The 13238-nt window shown below is 42.3% G+C and overlaps 2 protein-coding genes across 4 annotated transcripts; one reads left to right on the top strand and one right to left on the bottom strand.

Moving 5' to 3' along the window:
- Positions 1-326: 326 nt before the first annotated feature.
- Positions 327-7066, bottom strand: LOC6566869 (blastoderm-specific protein 25D). 3 transcript variants are annotated; one of them, XM_032739117.1, is made up of 9 exons: positions 6909-7065; positions 5902-6254; positions 5283-5521; positions 4980-5223; positions 4770-4841; positions 2313-4140; positions 962-1391; positions 790-901; positions 327-714 (listed from the first exon to the last, which is right to left on the bottom strand). In XM_032739117.1, the coding sequence occupies exons 2-9, from the start codon at positions 6200-6202 to the stop codon at positions 455-457; spliced, it is 3486 nt and encodes a 1161-aa protein (XP_032595008.1). In that variant the 5' UTR covers positions 6203-6254; positions 6909-7065; the 3' UTR covers positions 327-454. The 3 variants fall into 3 exon arrangements, with proteins under 3 accessions (XP_032595008.1, XP_001992914.1, XP_032595009.1); XM_001992878.2 differs by lacking the exon at positions 4770-4841; XM_032739118.1 differs by lacking the exons at positions 327-714; positions 790-901; positions 962-1391 and adding an exon at positions 2185-2261 and having other exon boundaries at positions 6909-7066.
- Positions 7067-7650: 584 nt separating this feature from the next.
- Positions 7651-12012, top strand: LOC6566908. The gene is made up of 4 exons (XM_032739482.1): positions 7651-8773; positions 8863-8985; positions 9050-10951; positions 11021-12012. Exons 1-4 carry the CDS (start codon positions 7958-7960, stop codon positions 11744-11746), a joined length of 3567 nt encoding a protein of 1188 aa, XP_032595373.1. The 5' UTR covers positions 7651-7957; the 3' UTR covers positions 11747-12012.
- The last annotated feature ends 1226 nt before the right edge of the window (positions 12013-13238 follow it).

The raw sequence follows: 13238 nt of genomic DNA, 5'->3' as shown, positions 1-13238 counted from the left end.
TGCATTGTCTTTCTTTCTTTTTCTTTTCAGACGCATAACCAAATACTGTTAGCTATATTATATAATATATAATATACATATATATAAGTGTATATATATATATATATATTTATTTATGTTTGTTAACTATATCAATTATTAATTTATAAGGTCAACATTGTATACACCAAATATGAAATTCAGTTAGTGGATTATTGTATTACAAATCAGTACATGTCGATTGTTCCTTCCTTTGCATGGATGCGTTTTCCGATGGTCTCGTGTTGAAAAAAAATTAGTCATATCGAGAACACATAATTCACTAGAGACGCACACAAACGAGTAAATAGTATGTAAAAATAAATTGTATATAATATTAAAAGAATATCACTCCAGCAAATGGTGCCGAGTATATTGATACATGATTCCATAACACATTGTAGACTTCGTTGTGCATTCATTGTTTTGATTCCTTTTAAGGTATTCCAGATAGGCCACTGATGGTGCCCCCAACCAGCTGATGTTGCTGCTGATGCTGATGAATGAGGTTGACCCGTGCCCGCTGCTGCTCCAATCGCTGCACAGTGGCGGTCAAATGCGAATTCTCCACATACAGATCTTTCACAAGAATATCGGCGTTCTGCAGACGCTGTGTCTGATCGGCAAGCAAGACGGTCTGTGCTTCAATACGGCCATGCAAATCGTTGAGATCCACTTGATGCTGACGCCATGATTCTATGGACAAAACAATCACAGTTCAAAACATAAAACAAAACATATACAAATGGAAAGAATGTTAATTATAATTACGCTGCATCAGGGACTCGGTATATTTTTGCTGCTGTTTGATCACATTTTGTAAGTGACGATTGCGCAACTCCAGTTGATTGAGTCGCTGCTGTAGCGTCGGATGTGTTGTTCGCTGTCATAAAAATCAAAATGAATGAAAGATCACAAGATGAGTGATTAATTATGGTCTTACCGCATAGGCCTTCTCGAGAACTGGACGCGCTTCCTGCAACTGTTGCAGTTCCATTACTAAACCATCACGTTGCAGGCTCAAATCCTTGATCTGCTCTCTGAGTGAGAGCTCAAAGAATTTGAGGCGCTTCAGTTCTTCCTTTAAAAGATTCGGACTACTGCACTTCTCGTGACTGAAGCAAGATGCCTTACTTGTTGATATTACGCTGTGCGAATCGAAGCTCTTATTTGATGCAGTTGATGATGTCTCACAATCAGCAATTTCACCCTCTGACGGCGCCTGTTTGGGCTTGCAAATAGGCGCCGGCGGACAAGTGCCGGCTGGCAAGGCATAGTTTGTTGTATCACTGTGTGTGGGCGATGGACCCGATATTGATGATCCCAGCGGAGTAGTACTAAAGATCGATGTCTCCGATGTAGTCAGTTTGTTTCTATAAAATACAATTTCGTTTGTATAATTTCAAGTTGACTATTGAAGAATTTCCATTGCTAAGCAATAAATATGAAATTTTGACCTGCAGTCATATTTTTTCCAAAGAATAAAAATCTTTCATATAGAAAGATTGATAGTGATACACGGACAGACTCTGCTGATGATATACATATATATTTTGGTGGGTCAAAAATGTTTCGTGCCGCCAATCACATAAATATACGCAGCTTTATTGTGCTTAATTATTTATTTTTAATTGCAACACAGTATAAAATCCAATTGTATATGTTCGCTGGGCTTGGTTAATTTAATTTTGTGTTAAATAAAGAAAGAAGAGTGAATCAAAAGTCTTTATAGCGTTCAAGGCTTGATTAACTTGCCCACATTTTCCTTACTATCAGATAACTATATTTTATAGATGTCAGATTGCCGACTATAAATTTACAGGAAATACTTTATCTATATAGAGTATATATAGCAATCTGATGTTGCTGTTGAGTACAAGACTCACTAATATGAATGTAATAGTATCTGCTACGGTTTGAAATGGTAATTAATCATCGGCCCTCCGAAGAAAGTGGTTTTAATTTATTTTATTTATTTACTTAACATATATTTAGAAATGTTTTTTGCTATTAATTAAAAGCGTTGCATTAAACGTAATATCTAATATTTTATTTATTTATTATTTTATATATTTATTGCTATTTTATTTGTTTATTATTATTTTATATATTTATTATTATTTATTTATTTAAGGAGATAGAACTCAGTCAGGTAATCAGAGGAGTATTGAATTAAGACATTAAATTTATAAGATTAAGAAACATTGTTTCAAAATTACTCAGAATTATGGGTCACTTGGGAGCTGCGAAAATCAGACAAATAGAATCATATGCATTGGGATAATTGTACTTACCGACTGGTGGCCTTGTGTGTGGGTGATTCACCGAGCAGCGCCAAGGCTTTGGGGGTGCTCTCGCTGGCGGCGATGCCGTTAAAGGTTTTGAGTGGTTCCTGGATTGTGCTCTGGTGCCACAGGTAGCTAATTGGAGAACTGGCTGGACTTTGGCCCGCCTGCACGTTTAATTGATGCAGTGCCTCCGGATTGATCTCACTTGCCCCGGTTAGTATTTCAACGCTCTCGCCAAGACGTGTGCGCAGATCTTCGATTTCGCAGTGCAACTCGCTGATTTGCTGTGACTTTTCCTCCAACATGCGTATGGAGTTATTGCGCAGATTTGTGGTCTCCACCTCGAGCTCGAGATACTGCTGCTCCAGCATGTCGCGTTCATCGATGGGCGAGAGGCGACCATCTTTGCTGAATTGCTCCTCATATTCGCGCACCTTTTCCATCAGCTCGGTAAACTTTTTGTCACTCTCCATTTGCTCATCCTCATAGATGTGTCGCTCCTTCTCAAAGATTTGTCGCTCCTCGCTCAGCTTGGACTGCCAGTAATCCTCGCAATCCTCGTATGCACGCTGCATCTGCTCCAGACTATTCTCCAGCTCCTTGCAGCGTGTCTCCGGCGTGGTGGCTCGACTACTGCTACCCGTTTTTGCTGCCTGCAACTCCTGTTCCAATTGCGCCACAGTTTGGCGAAGGGACGAGAGCTCCTCCTCGTGGCTCTTGCAACGATGAAGCTCCGAGTTCAGTGCCAACCAATCGCCGCTATTGTCACTGACCTCGCCACCACCCTCTGAGCACTTGCGCTGCTTGCCCAGCCGTGGACTCTCCTCCGTTATGTGCGTCTTGCTGGGCGAGTCACCACGTCGCTTCGTTGCCAATCCGCTGCTGAATGCATCCAGTTCTTCGCTATCCGCCGACTCGGTGGCAATTACAACGGCAGCAGCAGGAGTCGAAGTCGTCTGAGCTGTCTGCTTCTTCTTGCGTGATTTTGTGCGCGCCAAGTCGAGGCACAAGTTCTCAATTTCCATGGTCAACTCATCGGTTTTGTCACGCAACTGTGCATTCTCCATTTGTAGCGCGGTCATTTTCTCCATCACGAGCAGCATCTCATCATCATCGGATGCCTTATTATCTCTGCCGACAGCGGTGTCAATGCTGCTCTCCGATTTACCAGTCGAACGCAGGGGTTCACATCTGGCCAACTCCTGGTTGAGCTTAATATTCTGCTCCAATAACTCAGTCATTTGCTGGTGCGCCTTTTGCTGTTCCGCCTCCAGCTCAGTGTTTTCAGTGCGCACCAGCTCCAGATCAGTGCGCAGCTTAATCTCCTCCTGTTCGAGACTCTTAATCTGTGTTTCCAGCCGCGACGTAATGCCCGTCCAATGATCACGATCGTTTGTTATACGCTGCGTCAGTTCACGGACAACACTCGCATGCCGCTGCTCCAGTTGTAGCACCTGCTGTTTGCAATTATCCTCCAGGCTTGCATGCCGCTCATCAACCTCGGCGGCAAGCATCGCCACTCGCTGATTGGCCGCCTTATTGTCGGCACGCAGCTTGAGGTTCTCCTCGTGCTGCTGTCGGTATGCCTGTCGCAACGTGCCCAGCTCCACAGATTGGAGCGCGACCAAGGCACGCAACACATTCGACTGTGGATCCTGTTCCAGGCCACGTAACTCCTCCTCCAGCACTTTGGTCAACTGGCCAAGGTTCACCTCCTCCTCATCGAAGCCCAGTGCGTGCAGCAGACCACCACTATTAGTGATACTTGCCATTTCCCACGTCTCAATGATGCTATGCGCACTTATCGTCTCCAGTTGCTGCGGTGTCACAATATCTGCAAGTTATGTCCATGATTAGCTAAGAGAGTTAAATACATTCAATCATATTCCATTTTATACATATTATGCACACAAGGAATTATAGCCCAAGATACCAGATGGGAAGGTGAATTTCAAGACTAAATCCGACTGTTTACTGTATATAAATTACGACTAATTAAAGAGCTCTATATAAAGATTGTATAACCTGAAAGTTCTTTATCAATAAGTTGATTTTTATATAAAGCTTTCAATTGTTGCCTATCTGGAAGTTTACAACCCATTTTATCTATATACATTTGTTCTGGCATGATATAATGGGAATGTATGAATGTATGTGAATTGAATTCATTTTTTGAGCATTATCTTCTAACTCCCTTTTTTCTTTGGCAAATACAACTCACAACATTTGAATAGATAACAATCTGGCTTTCATTTTTATAAGAGTCTAGCAAATCCTTTCATAAGCTCCATTTAATTACATAACAAATGGAATGCAACACAACACGTGGCTCATGAATGGAAACAGATTTCAAACAGTGCAGGACAGAGTGCAGATACAAACGATTAGGTGATTTAAGTGGTTTAGTGAAGAAGGGATTGGCTTATGTGGCACTTATGCTGTGTTTCCGTGAAACGGACAAACCTTTGCAACTGAAACGGCCACCCAGGTCGCATCCGTGGCTGCAGTGCTCTGGCCGTGCTGGCAAATGATGGCCTGCAGTGTGTACAACCAACAGGTGTTAATTATATATATAATATTATTCGCTAACGACTAACGAGTGTTAGATGTTGCCGTCTAAACACATCATCGACCACATTTTGAATATAGTCAATGCTCGCCTGGCTTACTTACCCAACGATTCCACGCTGCTGCATTCCTGTTGTGCCTCGCGCAGATTACTTCGACCGTGGCCACTGCCCACTTGTGTGGCGACTGTTGATGATGTCGTCGCCAGCGCCGTCGAATTGATCATTTTCGATTGCAAATTCTTGCGTGCCGGCAGCGAGGCACAGCGTTTCAGTTTGCTCCCGCTGTAGTGGACGGAGCGCAGGCGCCGGCTGCCTGGGAGATCGCTTTGCGACGATGACCGTTGCACCTGCAAGAATGAACGGCAAATTAGAATATGGAAAAAACGAGGGTAGCATTTTGACTTACTTGGACTGTGTGATCGCTGCAGCCGTTGAGGCTCTTGTGCTGATCCTCATCCGTGTTGTCCGAATCCGTGACGGCTATCTCGTTAAGACCCTGGTTGTGGTGCGGCCGTGAACGGCGTCCGTACTTCTTGGTGCCTACTATTAGCTTGGGTGAAACCTCGCGATCGGATGCCTCACCCTCCGGCGGACTCTCAACATATGTGTTGCTAGCTGGCTCGTCGCTGATAACCAGCGATCGTTCTGCAAAATAAACAAGATTTGTATTTTAAATATGTGAAATACAATTTATGTTGTTGCTGTTGCCCAATTTGTATACCAAAACGTGCAGCGAGCTTTTCAATAATCGGATCGCTGCAATCCTTGCTCTGTTTGTAATATAGTCGTGTGCCCATTGTGTCTCTTTTGGCATCTGATTGATGACTGAAGCTGCAAGCACGTAGCATCCGATATTTATATACCTATATAATTAGTGTCCTTGTTTACCTGACGATCTGGGCATTAGGATCAGGTAGCTGACACCCGTTTCAACCAACCCTCATAAAAGCTAGTGATTATGATGCGTGTTTTATGATTGCCAGCTGACGTTTGAGATTCGGTCATAATAGGTAATCGTTTTTTACCTTTCAGTCCAGATGGTGTCACCAATCCCGATCGCGTTTGAGCTGCTGAGCCATCGAATTCGGTGCCCAAGAAGTTAAGCAATGCCTCCTTGAACTGGCCAAAGGAAACACCTAGTTTGGGACTACCACTGGCGGTTAGACTGGAGATTAGCGCCGATCCCTGGTCACGTAACTGGAGCAGCTGACACAGGCGGGTCAGCGATGCCTCGTCGAGCAGGCCATTGTTGCGTTGCTGCGATGTTTCACAACTTTGGAACATCTGATATAGTTTCTGCTCATACGGATCGGCCGACACTTCCATTATCTACGCACTGTTCTTTTTCTAGCCGCGAATACAGTTTCTAGCCGTTTGCCTTGAGTGTTTTATAAAATATATATATTTAATTGATAAAAATACTAATAATACAACGAGTTCTATGTGATTAAACTAATCGAATCTCCGATCGTCACTGTTATCCCCAAAGTGTTCAATTTTATTTCTAGAAATAAAACCCATTAAAGTTTATAAAGAACAGATGTGATTTACAAAATGTCTGCACCGGAAAATCGAATTTTTTTCGGATGACTCTGGAACTGGACGTAAGCACATTAAAACTGGTTAAATTACAAAATATAAAGTACCCAAAAAAGGGATTAGTTTCGGTGGAGTTTAGAAAAATTCTAAGATGAACACCGGAATTTCCGCTTATTGGAGAAATCGTTTTACAAAAGTCTCAAAACTAAATATTTATCTTAAAACAAATCAGACAGATCTGTTGTCTATACAAATCAGAAAATAAATATGTAAAAAACAAATGAATGAATAAATAAACACACATACGTAAATATATACATTTATGTATAAATATATACATTTATGTATGTGTGTTACATATACAACTCAGGTGGGCACAACGTATCAGGTAGGAAGTTAGTCCTTTGTTGTGTAATACATTTTGGCTAAACACTGCATGGGGATAAAAGCAAATTACAAATATTTTTAATATGTATTAAGTTTGGATTTATACACTGTTTAGGTGAAATCGATAAAAGGCCACTACAAATGTAGTAGTTGTAAATTCTCGCCAGGGGGTCGTCGTAACGTTGGTTATAGTTGGGGTTTTTAACACAGTTATAAGCACACAAAAACATAAACACATAAACGGTAAATTGCACAACGAATCATTGAATTTTTAAGCAGTATTAGATGCGTAAAATTTTGTGAATTGTTAAAAACATAATATAATACAACAATAGACAGTAGAACAGTGGCGCAGAAGAGGGTTAATGCGTCTTATCGATAGTTTGATAGTTTCTGCTTTAAAAATATTTATCGAGTATACTCAGTGAATGTTTCACGATTTCGTGATTTATATATTTTGTTATTATTTATATTGTAGTAGGTTTTCCGCTTTTTATAATTTGAAAGTGCTTTGACTCATTTAGGCATATAATTTTAGGAACAAAAATAACTATGTGGCTTGTCTATCGATACCGCAGTAATTTCGATAATGTCGTCGGTGTTTGTGCATATAAGCTGCTTAAATGGAGAGCCGAAATTTATATATATGTATATACATATATAACAATCTGGTATGCTGAACTAATACATGAAAAGAGATGTATTCTCGATGCATAAATGTTTTTGTCTCAAAATAATATGCTTCCGGAACACCTCTATTTGTTTTACTTCTGACAAAACAGTGTTGCTTCCTGTGTTATCGGCTTGCCACCACAAAAGTAGTAGCGATAGATTTGCAGCACCACAGCGACATAGAAAAACATTAAAATAAGACTCAATTTTTTTGAATTCTTAATAGTTAACCTGTGAAAAAGCAATAGCAATGTCCTAAGAATTGCAATAGCTGTCAACGTCAGACACAGTTGTGCTAACGTTTAACATATTCTGATTACCGAAGTACACTCTGACCACCTCTCCCCCCCAAACTCCGCCACGGTCTTGATCAAAGAGCAGTATAAATAATTTTATATTTATTACGAAACTTTGGGGGAATACGAATGCAAATGCATTAACAAACGACGCCGACGGGAGCCAGGTGGAGTAGTTTGACTTGGGATGGCCATGCATCCATATATGCGAGCCAACCCGAACCCCAATCAAAACCAAACAAACAGTGTCAGTGTCAATCTGAGTCCGGATGAAATGCACAGCTTTCAAAAGGACAAACAGGCGTGGGAGCATGCCATAGTGCACTACCAGGGACCCGATCCGCTCGATCACTGGTACAATTATATATGCTGGTATGAGAATCACGCACACAGCGATCCCGAGCGCAAATTTCGGGAAACTCTCGAACGCTGCCTCACTGTTTACGAGCACAATGAATATTATCGTCAGGATGTGCGTTTAGTTCGTCTCTGGCTGAAATACATTGCCATGCAAACGGATCAGCTGCGCTTCTATCAGGTACTCTTCCAGCGTGGCACGGGGCGTCAGGTGGCCGCCTTCTATATTGGCTGGGCCAGCTACTATGAGGCCCGGGATCAGTTTAAGGATGCCGAAGCAGTATTCAATCTCGCCTTCCAGGAAAAGGCGCACAGCAATGCCGAGCTGCAGAATGCCCATGCCAAATTTGCATACGTTCGCTCCATGTTTTATCAGCAGCAGCAGCAGCAACAACTACATCAGCACCAGCCTCATCCACCTCAAGACGCACTGCAGCATCTGACTACGTATACCCAAGCGCATCACCAACAACAACAGCAACAGCAAGCGTATCATCCTGCCCCATCGACACCTTCGAGATCGCATCATCATCAGTCTCCAGATAACTTTCATCAATATCAGCATCCGCAGCCGCATCAGCATCATCCGCCGGAGCTACCATATCATCCACATGCCCAACAGACGCATTATCAGCATCAGACACAGGTATTTCTTCAGAGGATCTCCTACATAAATTGCAAACCTTTTTGAATTGCTAGACACATTTAATTTACCACTTAAATAATCCATTGTAGCCGCATCCACCTCCGGCACCGGCGCCCTTTGAGCCACAGTTCCCGCCATCGACATCTGTAGCTGTGAACCAGAGCCAAACGCTGCCACACCCGCACTATTCTCCCGTCTTCCTTCCAAATCGGGTAAGCATAACCAGCAATTGCAAATTCAACTGAACTAACTAAATCCAATTCAAACAACTTTTAGCCGGCCATAAGTGACCACTATGAGCCACAGATGCAGGCACAAATGCAACAGATGCTGCCAGCTGAAGCTGAAATAGTCAGCGAGACGCAAGCAGCACATCAGCAGGAACAGGAGGAGGAAGAGGAGCATGTTGCAGCTGTTGAATCGTTGTCCTTGTCGCAAGTGGAAGGTGTGCGGTTGCCACGCAATTTTCATGCATATGGACGCAATAATCACGAGACCTGGAAGCCAGCACTGACACTCGAGGAGCCCGATGATCCCTCACGCGTCTGTCACTATGCCAAGCAGCTGGTCTATCCAGCCGGTGCCGGCATCGAGTACAGTCCGGAAGAGCTGCTGGGTCGCAAATATGCCCAACTGCTGGAGCAGCGGAAACAACAACAGCAACAAAAGGCGCAGGCGCAAACGACGCATCTCAATGAGCAGAAGCAACACGTGGAACAGTTGAAAAAAGAACATGCAACTTACGCAGCTGGACACCAACTGCAGCAGCATCAGCTCCAGCAGCAGCAACAGTTGTCGGATTCCTATCAATCATCATCATTTTATATGACGGCCATGGACGGTGAACTGTATGCGACGACCAACGATGACGAGGCGGAAGAAGGCCAATCGGAAGTCGACGACGACGATGATGATGATGACGAAGTCGGTGACGGCGACGACGATGACGACAACGCCGATGATAATGGGGAGGAGGAAGCGGAAGACGAACTGCATTCGGATCAATCCGATGAAGAGTCAGACGGCGAAGGATCCGATCAAACGGATCAGGCAACCAAACCAACCGTCTACACCAATGGCGTGGATATGCACTTTCGGGCACAGACAACGACCAGTTTTGAGCAACAGAATCGCTCCATCAAGATGAAGTTCAAGAAGGAGCGCACGCTTGAGAGCAGCACCTACAGTGCCTATACCATTGAGAGCATTTACCATCAGCAGCAAGAGTCGCCAGCGACGCCAGTCAAGCCGCCAGAAAACGTAAGAAGCAACGTACAGGACTGGAGTGGTGTGCAGCGTCAGCGCAATGGCAATCATCATTTCCATCCGTATCTGCTGGGTCAGACATCGACGCCGAAGAGCACCGTGAACGAGAGCCGGCGAGCGCGTGCCAAAGCGAAACACGGCAAATTCCAGCCAGAATTGTTGGGCAGCAACAGCAACTCATCGTGTTCGGTGGCAAATGGTGTGGAGACCACAGCCGCAACGGATGCAACAATAATCTCTGATGCTGTTGCTTCTGCTGCAGCTGCTGCTGCTGCTGCTGCTGCTTCTTCTGCTGGACCCATACACAATGCTACCTTTAATGACAACGCCAACTTCTCGTTCTCTAGTGCCGGCGGCCTGGATAATTCCAATAGTTCACTGGCGCTGGCTGTCGATCGACTTCATGTCAACAACAATCGAACGCACAACAACAACAACAATAATAACAATATTAACAATAATAATAACAACATGTCAACTGTAAGCGTACAAAGCACAACATTGGCAGACTTTTCAACATTTCAAGAGAACTCCTATTTTGCAACGCAGCATGATGCGGAGGCGCAAGAGCGTCGCCTGTCGAAGGCACTGGAAACGATTGCTCGCCATCTGGACAGAGAGGCGATCGATCCGTTTAACAGTGAGCTGTGTCGTGCATTTCTGGCCAAACTGAATTTTCCCGGCGATGATGATGCCCATGCCAGCTATAAGGTTGTTCAAACGCCACTGCCAAAAATATCGAATACCCGCACGCTGAACGTGCTCGAGGGCGTTCAGTTCAACATTGACAAGGAGGTGGGACGTGGATCCTATGGGTCTGTGTATAAGGCAACTGATACACGCACCGGCAACGTTGTCGCACTTAAATACCAGAAGCCACCAAATTCCTGGGAGATCTACATATGCGATCAGGTGCGTAATTATCAAGAACAAAATCTTAACTAAATCATACTAAAATGTTATATGTCTTTTTGCGTATAGGTATTGAAACGGATTCGAGATCCGGAGGTGCTGCCGGGATTGATGGATATATCGACGGCGATAATAGCGCCAAATGCCAGTCTGATTGCCACCGAATTCTCACCATTTGGCTCGCTGCTGGACATCAATAATAAGATACGGCAGGCGACAACAAAAGTGATGCACGAGTCTCTAGTGATGCATTTCTCGGCACAGATCTGCAACATCGTGGATCATTTGCATCGACAGCGCATCATTCATGCGGACATCAAGCCGGATAACTTTCTGCTGATGCGTGTGCCCAGCGTGGACAGTGATGAGCCATCGTTGCGTCTAATTGATTTTGGCTGCGCCATCGATATGTCGCTCTTCCCCGATGCGGAATCGACCAAATTTCGCAAGGTTGTGCAAACGGATGGTTTCACCTGCATCGAAATGCAGGAGGGCCGACCGTGGTCATATGAAACGGATCTCTTCTGCATTGCCAGCACGGTGCATGTGATGCTCTTTGGCGAGTATATGCAGCCGCAGAAGCGACCCAACGGCTGGGATATACGCCAGAAGTTGCCGCGCTATTTGAAGAAGCATGTGTGGTCGAAGTTCTTCAGCGATCTGCTCAACATGCAGGCGGACAAGCTGCCCCAGCTGCAGCAGATGCGCAAAGTGTTCGATGAGGAATGCTATCGCATGGACTCGGAACTGCAGAAACAAATACGCACCTTATCCAACATTCTGCATCGGCGATAACCCAAATGCGCCACTTTAACATCATTCACTCATCACCAATCATCAATCATTCAATCATTGTACCCAAGCTTCTATTATTTGCAGTTGTATTTAAAAAAAAAAAAAAAAAACTGTCCATATTCAATTTGGTACAAATGTACCAAAAACTTGATGCATTTTTTGTGTTTATTTGAAATGCTTTTGGTATTCCATTCAATCGAAAAAGTATCCAAGTAATTTTTGAGGAAAAAAAGTAACAAATTTGTTACCCAAAATACCAATAATTCAATTAACATGTTTTTAATTTCTTTTTCAAATTGAAGAACTTTTTAGTTTTCTTGCACAAGCGAGGACAACATATATAAATGTAACCAAATAAGCGTTATTTTTATTATTTATAACACACACACACATTAAGCAATGGCTCTTTGTAAATAAAAACAAATCACAAACGAAATTGAAAAACAAGTTTTCCGAACACCAAAAAATTATTGATTAAACTGTATGTATAGAACCGATTTTTTGATTTTGACAATTTTCCACAAAATATTGCAAAATACAAGAGCACATTAATATGTATATAATTTAATCTATACTATTTATAAAATTGTTCCTAAATTATTTGACATTGTAAACATTGCCTACATTAATTTTGATTTGCTACTTGAAGTCAGGTTTCTTGCGTTACATCATATATAATTCAAATCTGATTTGTATCAGCAAATGCGAAAACCGACAATTATTTGAGTATTGTTGACACAGTCAAATCTGAATTTTCTATTTGATAAAACCACTCACAACGGACCACCACCAAAAAAAAAATGATGAACATTTTATTTCTATTCGACTACATATTAAAAAACAAAAAATAAAATACTTAAGTACATGTAAATAAAAATCTAAGCACAATCTCAGAATTTGTGCAAATAACATTAAATGGAGAATAATGAGTAATAATAATTATAATTTTTTAATGTACAGCATAGAGAGACAACAGCAAATACAACATCAACAACAAATTAAGTGTCTAACGCAATGTAAAGTAAAGAAAGAAAATAAACAACTATTTTAAGCTTCATGTACTACTATTGAGTAATATATAAAGAACTTGAAAATGCTAGAAAATAAAGTGAAGAAATGTTAAACGAAAAGTACAAAAAAAAAAAACAAAATAACAAATACTAAAAACAATTAAGAATTCTCCAGTCGAGAGAGCTCGACTGTGAGGTGCGCTGAAGTCAGCTCTTGAATATATATTGAATCGATTAAAAGATGGCTTCCAGTTTTGCACAGTAAAATTTGAACAGGTAATTATGCAAGTGTTCTCAATTTTGATGGCGGACTGAAAACAAAATCTAAGGCAGAGAAAGTTTAAAGAATTACTTCACTCTGAGTTGTTTTGAAGTTAAAGGAAATCGCTTCATTTTCTAGTTGGGCTTGAGTGAAAACAGCTATGAATCAAGATCTTAAAGTGGAAATATTGGAAAATGTGATGTTGCCCAACGGAGATAAT

Source organism: Drosophila grimshawi, unplaced genomic scaffold (assembly GCF_018153295.1).
Source record: "Drosophila grimshawi isolate 15287-2541.00 unplaced genomic scaffold, ASM1815329v1 contig_1377, whole genome shotgun sequence".
NCBI lineage: Eukaryota > Metazoa > Arthropoda > Insecta > Diptera > Drosophilidae > Drosophila > Drosophila grimshawi.
This window is presented reverse-complemented; position numbering and strand designations above follow the sequence as displayed.